Here is an 18,199-nt window from a genome sequence, read left to right on the forward strand (position 1 = left end):
CCGACAATTTCCAACCAGCCTGCTACCTCTGTGTAGAATGCTGGAGCCTTCCATGGGTGAGCAGCCAACCCATGTTGGTCCAGTGGATCTCTTTTGTACCCGTGGAACCTGAGAGCACCTTGTCTGAGCCTGCACCTTTCTCAGTCTGCTTCTGGCACTGGGACTTCTCTGTTGCCTTGGATAGGATCCCCTTGGAAATTCTGTACTAAAGCATGTGCAACTTGGAAATACGAGGCACTTAAAACCCATGGAGCTACTCTTGACCAAAAGGGGCTGGAAGATGATGGATGACTGCTTACCACTTTTGTCACCCAGATGGAGAGTTGAGAGACACATTTCATGAGGCTTTCCAGAAGGTCCCGGTGGGATGGAGTACCAGTTGCCTGCAGCAGAGGCCAACGTGGTAAGGCCCCGTTGTATTGGCTTTTCTTCCTTCCCAGTTTCAATTCCCCTGTCCTGCACCACTGGACTTACGTTCCCAACAATCTAGGGCTTTGTAACTAACTTTGCTTTCTGGAGAATCTAGGCTAAGGCAGGAGGGATACTTATATGGTAGAGATACAATGGTTTCCCATCTAAAATAAATGTGTAGAAGTAAAAAGGTGAGTCAATTTAGAGGAAAAAAAAGAAAATGATAGGAGACATGATAATATGAATATGGTAAATACAATACATTTGGTTTTGCCCTTGAACAGGGTGATCTTTGTAAAATGGTGATTTAATCTTTCCTCTCTCCACCTTAGAGCTGTTTCACTCTCCTCAAGCTGATAAAAGCCAGGCTGAGCTAAAACTGTACCACAGGGCAGGGTCCGGCTGGACCCCAAGGCTACTGCAAAGTTTTTGCATGTTGAGTGCTCAGGGTCCAAAGTGCTAGGACAGCTTAGGTGCTAAGAAAACCCCTTTCCCACAGTGGACTCTCTGTTGCCAAAGAAACAAACCCATTTTTTGCGTTAACAAAAATTTTCAGGAAGTCATGTTTTTGGTTTTTCTAACAAGACTGGCTGCGACCCCAGCAGTGAAGAGTCACAAGAAGCTTTCTGACCTCTGTTTCAGGTCAGTTCCCCAGGGTACCCACCTGGCAACAAGCACCCTGATTTCTGCTATGGAGTGTTGTTGCAGTGTCTTTCAGCCTGTCAGTGGAGCCCCTGTGACTCCTTTCTCAGCTTCATTCAAACCCATCTATATAGCCTGCACCCAGAATGGGGTGGCCAGACCTGGGCTTTAAGACCACGGTGCTCCCGAGTGGTGCCACAGTCTGCTAAAGCTGTGGGAAAAGCCACCAGTGTGAGAGCGGTCACCTTCTTTGTACGCTCTCACATTCTTTCTGGTTCTCTGAGATGGAAAGCACCAGAATTCTTAAAACGAAAAGAGAAGTGGACATTCAGAGTTAACCCTGATCTCTCTTTCCCTATTGCCCACTGCCTCTCTCCCTCCGGCATTTGGCACTCTACTCTGTGCCTGAAAACCTTGACTCTACCATAATTCCTACACCGCCTTTCCCTATCCTCTCTGCCCATCCAAACATCTTCCTTCCATAGAGGAGCATTCCAAATGTCACTTCCTCAAGAAGCTCTCTTTGACTCTTCTAATCCCCATCTGCTCTTCCCCTTCTCTGAGCTCCTAAAGTCTGTACCACTCCTTTGTCACATCTAGCCAATTCCCCCCAATTTACTGAGTGCCTACTGTGTGCCTAGAACTGTATCAAGCACTGTGGATGCAAAGGTGAACAGAATGGGAGAGAGATAAGAGCAAGATGGACAGACCCTAAGAAAAAGAAACAAGCAATGTCAGGAAAAGACCAAGGCAACCAGCCAAATCTGAGGCTGCAGGGTGGTGAAAATGGCCACAAAACATTGGGAGGAATGAGTGGAGATAAGACATACCATGGCCGGGAATTATCTTTGTTATCTTTCAACATGAGCCCAGATCCTGATTGAAATATAACATTCAGTTTCAAACTAAATGTAGAAATAGATCCAGAAAAAAGTAACAAGCAATAACAAAACAGATGTTAAACTGGGTAATTCAGAGAAAAGAGCAATCAAAGGAGAGCTGAGATATTTTTAAGACTGGCCAAGGGGTTTTGAGGTTCTTTTTTTTTTTTTTTTTTTTTTTTTTGTGGTATGGGGGCCTCTCACTGTTGTGGCCTCTCCCGTTGCGGAGCACAGGCTCCAGACGTGCAGGCTCAGCAGCCATGGCTCACGGGCTTAGCCGCTCCGCGGCCTGTGGGATCCTCCCGGATTGGGGCACGAACCCGCGTCCCCTGCATTGGCAGGCGGACTCTCAACCACTGCGCCACCAGGGAAGCCCTATTACTTGATCCTTTAAGAGAAGAGACAAACCCTGTATCCATCAGCATTTGGGCTTCTCTGCGTGAGGGTAGGGGCCTGCCCTGGAATCCTGGCAGTTTGTGATTCTAGGATTCTGGGGATTGAGTTACCACAGACATTGGCTGCTATCCCCCTACCCACACTGTCCATTAGGGCTGCTGGCCAAGTTACAAAAGCCATACTTTTTTCAGTTTGTATTTCATTTTCCTTGTTCCCCAAGAAACAGTAAGGAGCCAACCATCTGGCAGTAGAAGAACACAGAGATGATTTTGGTGCTTTCATAACGGGACAGTGTAGCTGTCATGAAATCCAGCTTGAATAAATGAAAGCTGAAGAGACAAGTGAACAGCCCATTAAAGATTGAACAGCAGGGTGTTTACTGCTTAAACACACTAAACTATTTAACCCCCCCTTAGACAGAGTAACCACCTTCCTCGACTCCCCTCTTTCTTTCTTCTTCCCCTTCCTCCTCCCCTTCTCCTCCCTCTCCTCCTCCTTTCTTCTTTCTTGCATATTTTCCTGAAAAGTGAAATAGATAGCTGCCCTTTGTTTCTTAGTGACAAAGTAATCTAGGGGAAAAACGATCTTTAACAAAAGGTCATGGTCTCCATATTTCAAAAAAAAGGGGGGCTGGGTAGGGGAGTAGTCTAATTCCATGCATAAAATTAAAGAGAATTTGCATGGCTTTAGTGGAAAGCGGGAATTTATCTCTCATCAACTCTTCCCAGAAAGGGCAACATTTAAAGTATACCTTGCACAGACACATTGAGCTGTTATTTGAATACGAGAAGAGATCTGGCCATTTGCAGCCCAATTTATACAAGGACTGTCCCGTGAAGAGCAGAATTTGATGGAGTGAAGGGCCTTAACAGCACCCTCACACTGACTCCCTCCCGATCCTGGAACTGATTTTGCTGGTGTCCACGGGGGGAGGTTGAGGGACTCTCCAGTGGCTGTCACTACTAGAAAACCTTCCTAAACCGGCTTCCTCTGTGAAGTCTTGGTTTCACTCTCACTCTTTTTAGTTTCCCCCACCCCAAACTTCAGTTCTCTCCAAAGAGCAGTTTTAGGAATGAACGCCAGAGACCAAGGATGAGGGAACTGACACCTCAACAGAGGGAGGAGGAGGGGGCTAAAATCTGAGAGCACCTAAATGTCCCCTGACCAGGTTTCTCTTTACCCATAGTCCCAAGGATTCTTCTAGAAACAAAAATGAGAGCGGATTCAGGTAGGTTAGCCTAGGCTGACCCTGATGGAGGGGTTGTGGAGCAGAGGCTGGGGCTGGCGGGAGGAGTGGGGAGGGAGGGAGTGGGGGAGGGGTGGGGAGGGTGCGGGAGGGTGGGGAGGGAGGGAGTTGGGGAGGGAGGGGTACGGGGTAGGGGGCGGGGTGGGCACAGGCAGGGAACTTTAGCAAGGCTCCCCAGGTTTCTAGTTTATGGAGTAGTTCCTTTCCATTTCCTGGAAGCTATATTTTCACCCACTGAGAGCCAGTCTTGTGGGCAGTGAAGTTCCTTCAGGATGAGCCTGTGGCCAGGAGCACCAAAGGTCCATTGCAAATCAGCGAAGGGTAGTGTGGGGACTCGGCTGACCAGCTGAGCTTCCCTCCCTGTGGGAAATCCCAGCAGGACTGGGAGAAGCGGAGCAGTGGAGGCCATCTGGTAGAAAAGGTACCAAAGAAGGTTTTAAAATCTACCTGGGTCTCCAGATCAAGGGCTGGGAAAAAACAACCTACAGAAGCAAGCTGGAGCACTCGGGGACAGGGGGGAAGAGGGGCAGGCAGGAACATGGACTTCCCCCAGTTCTCTTTCTGTTCTGCTTAGAAGGATAGAAGCCACTGCCAGCTTTTAAAACACCAATTTGTATCCACTTATCTCTCCACTCAGTGTTCCCATCCCCACCCTCTGCCATCTTTGATTACTGCCTGTTTATTAGAATTACAGCACATATCTTAGACCTTTCTTTAAATGCTGCTTTTACACTGTCATAAAGCAGAGGCCTCTTTTGGAAGGAGCATGAAATATTTTTAAAATCAGATTCAGGAGGTTCAGAGCATTAACGAACTCAGGGTTTAGTCTACCGTATCATTTCAAAGTTTGTGTAAATGGCAGTACAGAGAATGGAAGAAGTCCTGGACTGAGAGTTCAGAGACAGTGGACTCCAGGACTACTTCCCACTGCTTGTGTGACCCTAAGGAACTCTCTTCACTTCATTGGGCCTCAGTTTCCTCACTATAAAGTAACAGGTTGTACAAATATCCCTTCTGACGCTAACATTTTGTGATTTAAACTTTGCTCTTATGTACATATGGATTCTATTTTTAAAGAGTACTTTGGGACTAGTGGCCAGAGAGCCTGTTTAAGCTGATCTTCAAGTTCTTTCCTAGCCTTCTTTAAAATCCTTCAAGCAGATACCTGATTTCCATTGTGCAAAGCTGGTGCTCAATCTTACGGAAGATGTGTTTGGAAATGATTCATTAAGACGGAAAGGAGAAAGCTTAAGACCGTGACCGCTCTCATAACCCAGTGACAGGCCCGACTGGAAAATAACTCACGCCTCAGGACTGAGGTGGCACTGAGCAACCGTGCATTACTGGGGAGGAAATGTCAACCTAAACTTGCATCTTTGCTTTTACTTTTACTATTTTTTAAAAATCTTTGCTTCTCTTGTGCACTAGCTGCTCCGGTTATTTCTGGGCTTCTGGAAATTTTAGTTTGTCTTTTAATTGTTCTTTAAAAATTAGCCCAGACATAATTTTCTCTAGATGCCTCTGTGAACGCTGTAAGCTGATAATGTCTCTCTCATATTTGCCCACCTTGTACCTTGCACATTCTCCTTTGTCACAGTGCTCGTGGCCTAATGTCATTACACCCTACGAAGTCTCCTCTATTTGTGTGATTCTTGCCCTACCTCAGTAGCTGCATGGAGAGCCTAGCAAAGTGTCTAGCACATTTTATATGCCGTATTAGTCAGGGTTCTACAGAGAAACAGGACCAATACATATATGGAAAGAGAGAGAGATTAATTTTAAAGAATTGGCTCATGAGATTGTGGAGGTTGGCGAGTCCAAAATCTGCAGGATAGGTCAGCAGGCTGCAGACGCAGGTTAAGAGTTGAAGTAGCAGCTCCATCTGAAGACAGTCTGCTGGTAGAATTTCTTCTTCCTTGGGTGAGAGCAGTCTTTTTTCTATTAAGGCCTTCAACTGAATAGGTAAGGCCCACTTACATGGAAGATAATCAGCTGGCTCCATGTCTACTGATTTCAATGTTAATCTCATCTTAAAAATATCTTCACAGAAACATCTAGAAAATGTTTGACCAAATATCTGGGTACTATTTCCTAGCCAAGTTGATACATAAAATTCACCACAGATGCTCACTAAGTCTTCTGAAGTGAGTTCATGATACAGCATATGTATGTGAACAGCCGCTTTCGGCTTCCTATTTCTCCTGGACTAGCTTTCTTCTGTTTTCTTCTAAAAAGCCTCTACTTCATTTTTTACTCACTTTAAATCATTTTCACAGATGTGTATTGTGGTCCTATTCTGTGGTCTGCTTTTCCTTTGAAACTTTTTGTTATTTTGTGTTTGCTGCAGAGTTCAAGGGGCCCTGTCTATTAACCATTTCCTGTTAGCTCTTTTTAAAAAAAATTTTAGCCCTCATGATTTAATGAGGCATGGTGGCATGGTATTACACATTCAGGCCCATGAAGTGGCAAAGATTTGTTTACTCTCCTGTTTTTCAGTTATCTATGCTTCTGTTTTCCTTCTGTTGAGCTAGCCTTGGCCATGGTATGGTTGGAGAGGAACTGAACATCAGAGCCTCATATTTCTTGGTATCAACATGAAAGGGAGTTTACCCTAGAGGCATTACCTTATCTGAATATTTGGATTCAATTATGGTAATGATACTATCACAAATGACACAGAGAAATGCTTACAATGTGAAGCTCAGTGGTTTAAAAAAAAGGATATAAAATTGTATAGACAAAATGATCCGATTTTTTTAATGTGCATAAAATAAAGATTGTAAGTATTTAAAATCTGAGTGGTGGAATATGTTTTTTTTTTCCTGTGCTTTCTAAAATTTCTTTCTACATGTAAAAGAAACATTCTTAATGTGAAAAATTTCCCCTTCTCTCTCTCCCTACTCCCAGCAAACTCTCCCATTAGCCTCCTGAGAGGTAATTATAATCATTACTAACAATGTGACATGTATTCTTTCAGTCATTTTACACACACACAGCTCTTTTTTCTTACATAAATAGACCATGTATATTACTCACTCGAAAACTTGATTTTTTTACTTAATGAAATGTCTCCAAGCTCTTCCCTTGTGAGCCTGATTATTTACCCAAAGTCTACTGATTTAAATGTCTACCTTTTTGGAAAGGTAATTATAATAATTCATAATTATGAATAATTGATTCATAATTATGCCCTAATTTAGGAGAAGGAAACTCATTCTCCACTCTAAACAAAGATTGAGGTATTTCCAATTTTCTGCTATGAGAAACAATTCTGCAGAGAAATCCAGAAACATTTATCTTTGTGAACACATGAGAATTTTTAGTTATTTAGTTAGTTAGTTATTTAGTTAGTTAGTTAGTTAGTTTTGGCTGCGTTGGGTCTTTGTTGCTGCGCGCGGGCTTTTCTCTAGTTGCGGCGAGCAGGGGCTACTCTTTATTGTGGTGCGCGGGCTTCTCACTGTGGTGGCTTCTCTTGTGGAGCACGGGTTCTAGGTGCGTGGGTTTCAGTAGTTGCGGCACGCGGGCTCAGTAGTTGTGGCTCACGGGTGTAGTTGCTCCCTGGCGTGTGGGATCTTCCCGGACCAGGGCTCCAAGCCGTGTCCCCTGCATCCGCAGGTGGATTCTTAAGCACTGCACCACCAGGGAAGTCCCTGAGAGATGTGTTTTTTAAGAGAGCTTTCTAAAAGTTTTCTCAACTTTTCTACTGGAAGTATGCATTATTTTTTTATCATAAAAAAGGAACATTTTATTAAAAAACAAACAAATCAACAGGCTAAGATGAGATCACTCAGCTGGGTGCAGTCCATGAGAGCAGGTCTGTGCCAGGACCTAGTATCCACCTGGTACACAGTAGTTGTTTAATGTCTGTAGCGAGAAAGATAAGCACAGCAAATCAAAATTCTTGATAAGTATATAGAATACTTGCATATGGTGATTCTAGTATTTTTCAGATGATATTATTTATTCAGACAAAAATACTTAGTTTTTCTTTGCTTTTCTTTGTTATCAGGATGAAAAAATTCTATTCTGCAACCAAACAAATGACAAGAGTTAAAATTAATTAAATTCTAACAACCAACCTAAGAGGTAGGTAGGTACTATTATTGTCCCATTTTATGCGTGTGGGGCCCAGACCGTGACAAAGGCCGCGCACACACTAAACACCCTTTTCCGAGTCAGGGGCCACACGCTGTTCACTGCCCAGAGGAGCTGGACTGGAGGCAAGGCCGAGGCGTCAACCCAGGGTCACACGTGAGTCTCCAACAGTCTCTCAAAAGCGGGGGTGCGGGGGTGCGGGGGTTGGGCGGTGGGGAGCGGAGCAGCGCCAATTCTATGCGCCTGGTGCTCCCCGCCGCCCGGCCCAGGCGCAGAAGGCTCCGCGCCTCGCCCGAGCCGAAAGCGGCGCCTGGCACTCGTCCAGCTCCGTTGAACCTGGGCGTGGTCCGCGGGCGCGGCGGCAGGGTCCGCCCTGGGCCTCCTCGCACCCAGACTTCCCCGCGCCCGGCCCCGCCCTGAGCCCGCGCGCCGTGCCCGCCTCGGGGCCACCAGGTACCCCTCCCCGCTGTCGGTTCCCACACCCGCGCTCCTCGCCTGCCGGAGACCAGTGCCGCCCGCCCCTCCTCCCCACCCTCCTCGTTCGCGTCCCCCGCGCGCTCCTCCCTCGCGGTGCCCCCGGGGGCCACCCCCCCACCCCTTGTCGGGCCTGGACCTGTTCCCCAGTCGCCTGCTCCCGCCACCCCACCCCCACCCCCACCCCCCCAAAATAGCAGAGGACTGTCGGGAAGCAGCTGTCCAGATCCCAGTTGTGAATTTGTAGCTCGGGGATGAGCCTATAAACTGTAAAAGTTAGAGGAGTTTAGAGAATATCAGCGTGCTGAGAGCGGGAGGCCAGAGCAGTACGGTGTCAAAGCTAAAGGAAATTTCCCCACAGAACGAGGTGGTCATCGCCCCCAGCCTCACTCAAAACTCACAAAAACACATTCGGGTGGAGCCAGAGGAATTACAGAAAAGAAGCTGAGGACTTTGGAAGAGGGTACAGAGGGTTAAAGATTGGTCTTCAGAAGCCAACTAAGCTTGGTCTCTGAAGCACTCAGCGCAGAGACAGGAGCTCAGGCTGCCTCGCTAGCTCCCCTCCTGCCCCGCAGTCCAATTTACCCTGGGAAAGTTGAGATCCAGGATGGGTGGCTTGTCCACAATCACACACCTGATTCTGGGCAGAGCCAGGACTATCAGCCCAGAACGCCAGTTCCTAAGCATCATTTATAAACAATAAAATGTGTAAGTAATGTTTTACAAATAGCCTTTGGGAACCAGGAAACTCAGCAGGATCAGTAACTCAGTAATGGTCTGCTCAGTCTGTCGTCATTTTTCTCAGGTGCTTGCCAGTCTGTATCTCCTGGCCCACAGCAGTGCAGCTGGAGGAGGACTCTTGGAAGCCCAAGGACTTGAACTTAACCCTGAGTAAATAGATTTTAGGGAAGAGGAGGAGAGGAAGGCATCTTGGATGGGGAAAGAACTTGAGCTGAGGGAGGATGAGCTGACCCACCAGCGTTTGCAAGTGTTCTCCTGGCCGGGGCAAGTAGAGTGGCTGATAGAGTGGGAGCAGACAGTGGAGGGCTTTGGAGGTGAACGCTACAGGCTATAGGGCACAATGGGGAACTGGAAACGCACCGACAGGGAAACCAGCACTTTACTGGCGATTAGACTCATGGAGAGAGTGTTAGCTGAGACCCCAGGACTCTAGAACTCAATCATTTAGAAGGAAAACAAAATTTAAATACTGCTGTTGAAAGGAAGGTTGTGGGAGAAAGTACAGTCTTCTAGTTCAATTAATAGAAAAATCATTTTCCCTGGTTGTGTATGAATAATAAAAATACTGCTTACTATGTGCAAAGCACTGTTCTAGGTGCTTTATAAAAATTAATTCACTTACTCCTCATAACAAACCCACGAGGTTGTTACTGTTTTTGCCACCACTTTACAGATGTGGAGGGTGAAGCACAAAGAGGTTGCTCAAGGTAAGTAGGTCTGTGCTGAGGCAAGGGCCCAGAATCAGAAGATTTGGGTCCCAGTGCCTCCATTTCTTGCTTCTGTGAATTTACCCTCTCTGACCCTGCTTTCTTTTCTTCTTTTTTTTTTTGTAATTTTATTTATTTTTTTGTACAGCAGGTTCTTATTAGTCATCAGTTTTATACACATCAGTGTATACATGTCAGTCCCAATCGACCAATTCATCACACCAACACCCGCACCACCCCCGCTGCTTTCCCCCCTTGGTGTCCATACGTTTGTTCTCTACATCTGTGTCTCTATTTCTGCCCTGCAAACCGGTTCATCTGTACCATTTTTCTAGGTTCCATGTATATGCATTAATATACGATATATGTTTTTCTCTTTCTGACTTACTTCACTCTGTATGACAGTCTCTAGATCCATCCACGTCTCAACAAATGACCCAATTTCGTTCCTTTTTATGGCTGAATAATATTCCATTGTATATATGTACCACATCTTCCTTATCCATTCGTCTGTCGATGGGCATTTAGGTTGCTTCCATGACCTGGCTATTGTAAATAGTGCTTCAATATCTGTGAAGTGCATACTGTAATCCGGGCCTACTTATGAAGCAGGATGTGCAGGTGCTTTGCAAACAGTGCATTGTGATACCAATGGAAAGTGTTAATATTTAAGTAAAGGAGGGATGCATTCCAAGGCCAAATTCAAACCAAAAAGAGAAAATGACAAGCTTGGTTTGACTTGCAGAATTTAATGGCTTGCCACTCACGGAGAGGCAAAGATGGAATCGTAGTTAAATTGTGGGCTTTGGAGTCAGATGGATCTAAGTTGGAATGCCAGCCCTGCCATTAATTAGCTCTGTGACCTAAGATAAGTCACATAACATTTCTGATACTGTGTGGCTGATTTACTTATCTGTAAAATGGGCCTATTCCACTCCCCATAGAGCAGCTGTGAGGATTAAATGAGATGTCCTTAATACTGTGCCTATAAGGTGTGAGTGCTCAGTAAAATGTAGATAGGGCTATTATTTTTTCTGATTTTTTTTTCTCCCCATCCTCTGTGTGTCTTTATATTCGCCCAGAGACAGCCTCACCATGAGTGGGGAACTGATCAAGAAGTATGTGGCAGCCATGGTGCTGAGTGCAGCTGGAGATGCCTTGGGGTACTTCAATGGGAAGTGGGAGTTCCTCCTGAGTGGGGAAAAGATTCACAGGCAGCTGGCCCAGCTTGGCGGCTTGGATGCCATAGATGTGGAGAGGTGGAGAGTCAGTGATGACACGGTGATGCACCTGGCCACGGCAGACGCTCTCCTGGAAGCTGGCAAAGTCTCGGACTTGGCTCACCTGTATTCCATCCTTGCTAAGCATTACCAAGACTGCATGGGAGACATGGATGGCCGGGCACCAGGTGAGAGCAGCCAGTGGAGGTCCTGGACAAGTGGAGAATAAAACAGGCCCAAGGAAATCATTAAAAATGTTGAATGAGACTTAAATATCAAGGAGACATTAGTTTTTTTTGTTTTGTTTTGTTTTTGTTTTCTGTTGTTGTTTTGTTTTGTTTTGTTTTTGCAGTACGCGGGCCTCTCACTGTTGTGGCCTCTCCCGTTGCGGAGCACAAGCTCCGGACACACAGGCTCAGCGGCCATGGCTCACGGGCCTAGCTGCTCCGCGGCATGTGGGATCCTCCCGGACCGGGGCACGAACCCGTGTCCCCTGTATCGGCAGGCGGACTCTCAACCACTGCGCCACCAGGGAAGCCCTGAGACATTAGTTTTTATAGTTGTGACAGAAATAGAAACAACCTGAATGTTCTGTAATTTATTTAATTATGGTGACACATCTGCAGCCATTTAGATTATGCAGATAAATATTTACCAATATGGAAAGATATTGTATATTAAGTAAAAAAAAATTAGGTTACAAAACACTATGTATCTTATGAACCCATTTTCTTTCTTTTTTTTTTTAAACATCTTTATTGGAGTATAATTGCTTTACAATGGTGTGTTAGTTTCTGCTTTATAACAAAGTGAATCAGCTATACATATATCCCCATATCTCTTCCCCCTTGTGTCTCCCTCCCTCCCACCCTCCCTATCCCACCCTTCTAGGTGGTCACAAAACACAGAGCTGATCTCCCTGTGCTATGCGGCTGCTTCCCACTAGCTATCTGTTTTACATTTGGTAGTGTATATATGTCCATGCCACTCTCTCACTTTGTCCCAGCTTACCTTTCCCCCTCCCCATGTCCTCAAGTCCATTCTCTAGTAGGTCTACGTCTTTATTCCTGTCCTGCCCCTAGGTTCTTCATAACCTTTTTTTCTAGATTCCATATATATGTGTTAGCATACGGTATTTGTTTTTCTCTTTCTGACTTACTTCATTCTGTATGACAGACTCTAGTTCCATCCACCTCACTATAAATAACTCAATTTCATTTCTGAACCCATTTTCATTAAAAGTATATATGTATATCTCTGTTGGGAGAGGTCTGGAAGAATATACACAAAGATGTTAATCATTGTGTCTGGGTGATAGGGGTATTTATGCTTTCTTATTTTCCTTTTACTTATTTGTAGCTTCTGAGTTTTCTTTAATAAAGAATTTTTTTTTCTTTTTAAACAAGACTGGAAAAGGTCGTGTAGAGACCCCTTTTCTGGTTCCAGGTTGCTAACAAGTGGTTCCTGCTCACTTTGGGAACTTTTTACAGCCACTTGGGCCACCAGCTGATGTGAATCGCCTTTCCCCTAGCTCCTCCTGTATTAGTTAGCTTGACCTGCTGTAACAAAATACCACAGACCAGCTTGCTTAAACAATGGACATTTATTTTCTCACGGTTTTGGAAGCCAGAAGTCTGAGATCAAGGCGTCGGTTTCATTTCTTCTGAAGGAGGAGACCTTTCTCTTTGGCTTGCAGACAGTTTCCTTCTAGCTGTGCCCTCTCACAGCACACATTCCTGGTGTCTCTTTGTGTCTCCAAATTTCCTCTGCTTATTAGGACACTGATCAGACTGAATTAGGGCCCACCCTAACATTCTCATTTTAACTTCCTCACCTCTGCCCTATCTCCAAATACAGTCACATTCTGAAGTACTAGGGGTTAGGGCTTCAACATATGAATTTTGGGGAATACAATTCAGCCAGTAACACCTCCTGATGAAAAGCTCCCTGCTCCATAAACCCAGGGGCATCTAGTATAAGTACTCTGGTGTAAATAAGGCACAGTGTTGCCCTGGGGTTTGGGGTTTGGAGTTTGGGGACATTCATCATCATACTTTTTGGCTTTCCCTTTCCATCAAGGAAAGCTGGAGACGGGGCTTGGTTCTCTCATCCTGCGGGACCTTCGCTTTGGTACACTGACCCCATGCCCTACCGGACTCTCCCCAGGGGGCGCCTCAATGCAGAACGCCATGCTGCTGGAGCCAGACAAAGCCGATGGCTGGAGGATTCCCTTTAACAGCCATGAGGGTGGCTGCGGGGCTGCCGTGCGGGCCATGTGCATCGGTCTCCGGTTCCCTCACCACAGCCAGCTGGACACCCTGATCCAGGTGAGCGTCGAGAGTGGCCGGATGACCCACCACCATCCCACAGGCTTCCTGGGAGCCCTTGTGTCTGCTCTTTTTACAGCCTATGCTGTGAACGGCAAGCCTCCCCAGCAGTGGGGAAAAGGACTGATGGAGGTGCTACCGGAAGCTAAAAAGTACATTGTACAATCAGGCTACTTCGTGGAGCAGAATCTTCAACACTGGTAAGTTTGTAGGTGCACGCTCCTGCTAGAAGATGGTTGAACCTGTGTGCGCACGTGCGTGCATGTGTATGCCTAAAACCCATAGATCATAGCAACCATCCTGGTTCTCACCATCCAGTTCTGTCGTCTACCGCATCCAGCTGCCTCCCCACCCACCTGCTAAGGATTTCAAGTACAGTCCCAGTGGTGGTGGCCACCAAGTCGCCAAGTGAAGACCTCAGGGAGTAAGGCAGCTACACTGCTTCCCTCATGCGTAGGGATCCTGTTCTCTATAGTTTATGTGGCTGTTCTTTTTTTTTTTCTGGCCACACCGCGTGGCATGCAGGATCTCAGTTCCCTGACCAGGGATTGAACCCATGTTCCCTGCAGTGGAAGCGCAGAGTCTTAACCACTGGACCGCCAGGGAAGTCCCTATGGCTATTCTTTACTGAGATGAACTTCCCTGCTTATTTCCTGGAACTTGTTTTTTTCAGTGTTGTCTTGACACACAAATAATACTGTGAAATCCTTGGCTAAAATGATCTAGAGATAGGTTTTTCCACCAGCTAATTAATAAGTGGTAAGGCCACATCTTCCCCTTTTTCTGAATTCATTTCACATTCCCTTTCTTAGAATAAAAAGGTCCAGGGCTTCCCTGGTGGCACAGTGGTTGAGAGTCCGCCTGCCGATGCAGGGGACGTGGGTTCGTGCCGCGGTCCGGGAAGATCCCACATGCCGTGGAGCGGCTGGGCCCGTGAGCCATGGCCGCTGAGCCTGCGCGTCTGGAGCCTGTGCTCCGCAACGGGAGAGGCCACAGCAGTGAGAGGCCCGCGTACTGCAAAAAACAAACAAACAAACAAAAGGTCCAGAGGCTTTCTAATGAAATCACCCATGGTCATGATGTTCCAAAGTTCTCTCTTAAAAAAAATAGTAACCGTATAAGGAGATGATGTGTTAATTAGGTTGATGGTAGTGATCATTTCATTATGTATATGTATATCAAATCATCATGTCATACAACCTTGAATATGTACAATTTTTGTTAAGAAAATAATATAAAGTAAATAATAAAATATATAATGACAGGCTAAATACGTAAAGTTCACCCTTGAAAGTTGACACTTGCCTTGATTCTCAACTCAGGAAAAACAAACCTTTATTTCTCACCTTTAACTTGCTGTATATCTTCTTTATGTAGCAACAGGTATCAATGCCTTATTGACATCATTCCTTAGCAAAAATTTATTGAATGAATGTCGCTTAGAGCTCATTTTGACTTTTTTATATCATATGATTTTAGTACCAGAAGTTGAAGTCATCTTGGAGCTTTCCCTGCTCACACATCTATCTGGTACCTTTCCTAATGGCTTTTGACTTTATTTTTTCAATTGACTGTAGATTTTTTTCCTTCCTACAGGTCTTACTTCCAAGACCAATGGGAAAAGTACCTAAAACTCAGAGGGATTTGGGATGGCAGATCAGCCCCTACCTTCCCCAAGCCCTTTGATGTGAAGGAGAGGGATCAGTTCTACACCTCCGTGAGCTACTCTGGCTGGGGCGGCAGCAGTGGACACGATGCCCCCATGATTGCCTACGATGCCATCCTGGCTGCAGGAGGCTCCTGGGAGGAGCTTGCCCACCGAGCCTTTTTCCATGGTGGAGACAGTGATTCTACAGCTGCCATTGCTGGCTGTTGGTGGGGAGTGATGTATGGTTTTAAAGGAGTGAGTCTCTCCAACTATGAGAAGCTAGAATACAGAAACCGGCTGGAAGAGATAGCTAGGGCTTTGTATTCTCTTAGGTCAAAGGAAGATACCGTAATTACCCTTTAGGGAGAAGTGACATTCATTTCTGGTGGTTTCTCCTCTTGTGTAGTCCCTTTTCTGCTCAGTTTCACTTTTTTCAAAGTCAAGAGTCTTAACCTTGTACTCAGGGAATTTTGAGATAACAGTCCCTTGGGCACCTGAAGGTCAGTCTTTCCAAACTTATCCTGTCCTTGCCCCCGACCCCAAATCTACCCCTCTTCCTATCCTGAAGAGTCTTTATCTCAGTGGGTGGCATCAGCATCTCCCAAATTAGAAATCTCATAGCCTCATATTGAGTCCTCATTTTTACCATCTAACCTTTCACTCAGTTTTTTTCTGTTTGTTTTAGGGTGGGTTCCCCAAAGTGGACTCTGAGACAAGGATTTGAGTGCAAGTAGTCTATTTGGGGGGTGATTCCAGGAAGCACTGTTAGGAGAATGGGGAAGTGAGACAGGGAAGGGAGGGGAGCCAGGTCAAGGTGCGTTAATGAGCACATTACCAATGTGGGCAGCTGGGACTCGGTCCATCTGGGTCCTCTGCGTAAGGCACTTGGAGTTGTCCCACCGACTTCCATCTGATGTTGGTGGAGGACCACGCCCAGGTGTGCTAACTCCCTGGTGCTTCCTGGCCTGCCTCTTGTGCAAGCCAAACGTGAGGGTCCTCAGGTAAAGCCTCAGAGATGTTTGCAGTGGCAAGCTGTATGGCGCATGGGAACAGTGAGGGGTATATGTGGGGTCCCAATAGCATCTGCTGGTTGGTTCTACCTCCTGAATATCCTTCAAATCTGTTATTCTTTTACCTTTTTGCACCAAGTATGTTTCAGCTGGATTTCTGCAATCCAAGCTACTCAAGTCTGAGGAGAGGCTGCTCCTAGCTGTGCCCTCTAACTTCCTGGGCATGGCACTTGACATGGTGCCAGTTTGTTGTTGCCTATTTGCTTGCCTTTATTCTCCTCTAGACAGAACCTAGTATGGTGCCTGGGCACACAGGAGATACTTACTCAGTATATATTAAATGAATGTTGTTTATTAGCCTCCTATCTGGTGCCTCTCATTCCAGTACTGCCTTCCTCATCGCCCTCCAGAGTGGTCTTTACAAATACCAAATTGATCGCGCTGCACTTCTGATCACCTACAATGACTACTCACCCCCTTTCTTCATTCCTTGGTGCTCTTCCTTCTCCTCGTTCACTTTCAAGCCCCAGCTCAGGTAGCATCTCCTAGATGAAACCTACTCTGACTGTTCAGGCTCTTGACTCTCTCTCCTCACTACACCCACAGCCTTCTGTCTCTAGCCCTTTCGCCACACTGATCCTGTTGTGTGGTGATTGTGTGTCTTCTGGGGACGACCTCAGGCTACTTGTGAGGGCTTGTGTCTTATTCTTTTTGTGGCTTCCCCGTCTGGCCCATTAGAGATATTCAGTATTTACTTTGGAAGTTCATCAATTTGTGTTGATGTGAGTGCTTTCAATATGCGGTGCCTCATCTGTTTCGGATGCCCTCTACTTCATGATTGTCAGGAGTGACCTGTGCCGGCTTGAAAGAGGTAGAGGGTTTGATGCTTTAACCAGGCCTGTGTGCTGACTTAAATGAGACAAAGCTCTCAACTCTGTATTTGAGGCAGGACTCCAGCAAAGGCATGAGATTTATTATTCTTTTAAACGTAAAGAGAGAAGAAAATTCCAAAGCTCTTTTTCTGGTTCAAAAAATTCTGATGTGAGCTGGGACGAAGTGAGAGAATGGCAAGGACTTATATACACTACCAAATGTAAAATAGATAGCTAGTGGGAAGCAGCCGCATAGCACAGGGAGATGAGCTCTGTGCTTTGTGACCACCTAGAAGGGTGGGATAGGGAGGGTGGGAGGGAGACGCAAGAGGGAGGGGATATTGGGATATATGTATAGCTGATTCACTTTGTTATAAAGCAGAAACTAACACACCATTGTAAAGCAATTATACTCCAATAAAGATGTTAAAAAAAAAAGCTCTGATGTGTATTTATATATTTCAGAAAACAGACGTGTTTTAAATATTACAACTAGGACAGCAGAGTCTTCAGCAGGACAATCAGAATTGCAGACTTTAGGGGTGGGGATTTACAATTTACAGAACATGGTAATAACCTCTTAGATTCAGGTGTCTTAAATTCAGGTGTACAAGAAGACTTCTTTGTAGAAATATTTTGAGGACAGTTTTAGAATAATAGAAAACAGTCAGTACATATGTTTTTACTCAAGATTCTTGAACAGAAGATTAAGATGGAGACTCTCATGACTTTGTAATTTCCCACTTGATAAAAACTGATAGTGCAGAATAGTGTGTGCTTTTCTGCAGCTCTAGGCGAAGAGGAAACATCTTTTCCTGGTCTTTCTGGGGTTTCTTTTACCAATAGTCAGGAGAGCCTGAAGTTTTAAGGTGGAGAACTAGAATTCAGTTAGCACTGCCCAAACAGCAGAACTGAGATGCTTAAACGTTACAATATAGAAAAGGGAAGAAGAGTATTTTAACAAGTGGATTCTGAAGCATGACGTGTTTTACCTCTGTAACTGGTTTGGTGAATGGTCTGAATTTAGTGAGAAGCAAACATGGAATGATTTTCTTTTTCTCTAGCTACTGCCTTCATACATACTCCATTGAAGCTGCTTTTCCTGCCCCTTAGCGTCATCTTTTTGGTCTTGGGATGGGGGTGTGGTGGTGGGTATTAAAAACCCAATCCAGGGCTTCCCTGGTGGCGCAGTGGCCGATGCAGGGGACACGGGTTCGTGCCCCGATCCAGGAAGATCCCACATGCCGCAGAGCGGCTGGGCCTGTGAGCCATGGCCGCTGAGCCTGCGCGTCCGGAGCCTGTGCTCCGCAACGGGAGAGGCCACAACAGTGAGAGGCCGGCGTACCGCAAAAACAAAAAAACAAAAAAACAAAAAACCCAATCCAGTCCATCCCAGTCTAGTTTTTTAAAATTTCAGCTTTATTGAGGTATAAATGACAAGTAAAATTGTAAGATATTTAAAGTGTACATTTGTGGTGATTTAATATACATTGGAAAGGTTTCCCATCATCTAGTTAATTAACATATCC

General features: G+C 45.6%; 1 protein-coding gene across 2 annotated transcripts; it reads left to right on the forward strand.

Moving 5' to 3' along the window:
- Positions 1-8,064: 8,064 nt before the first annotated feature.
- On the forward strand, positions 8,065-16,950 carry ADPRH (ADP-ribosylarginine hydrolase). Of its 2 annotated transcripts, XM_081235541.1 has the most exons (5): positions 8,082-8,124; positions 9,560-9,593; positions 10,676-11,001; positions 12,980-13,340; positions 14,737-16,950. In XM_081235541.1, exons 3-5 carry the CDS (start codon positions 10,689-10,691, stop codon positions 15,149-15,151), a joined length of 1,089 nt encoding a protein of 362 aa, XP_081091667.1. In that variant the 5' UTR covers positions 8,082-8,124; positions 9,560-9,593; positions 10,676-10,688; the 3' UTR covers positions 15,152-16,950. The 2 variants fall into 2 exon arrangements, with proteins under 2 accessions (XP_081091666.1, XP_081091667.1); XM_081235540.1 differs by lacking the exon at positions 9,560-9,593 and having other exon boundaries at positions 8,065-8,124.
- Positions 16,951-18,199: the final 1,249 nt, after the last annotated feature.

The sequence above is a fragment of the Mesoplodon bidens genome (genome assembly GCF_964165515.1).
Source record: "Mesoplodon bidens genome assembly, chromosome: 5".
Lineage (NCBI taxonomy): Eukaryota > Metazoa > Chordata > Mammalia > Artiodactyla > Ziphiidae > Mesoplodon > Mesoplodon bidens.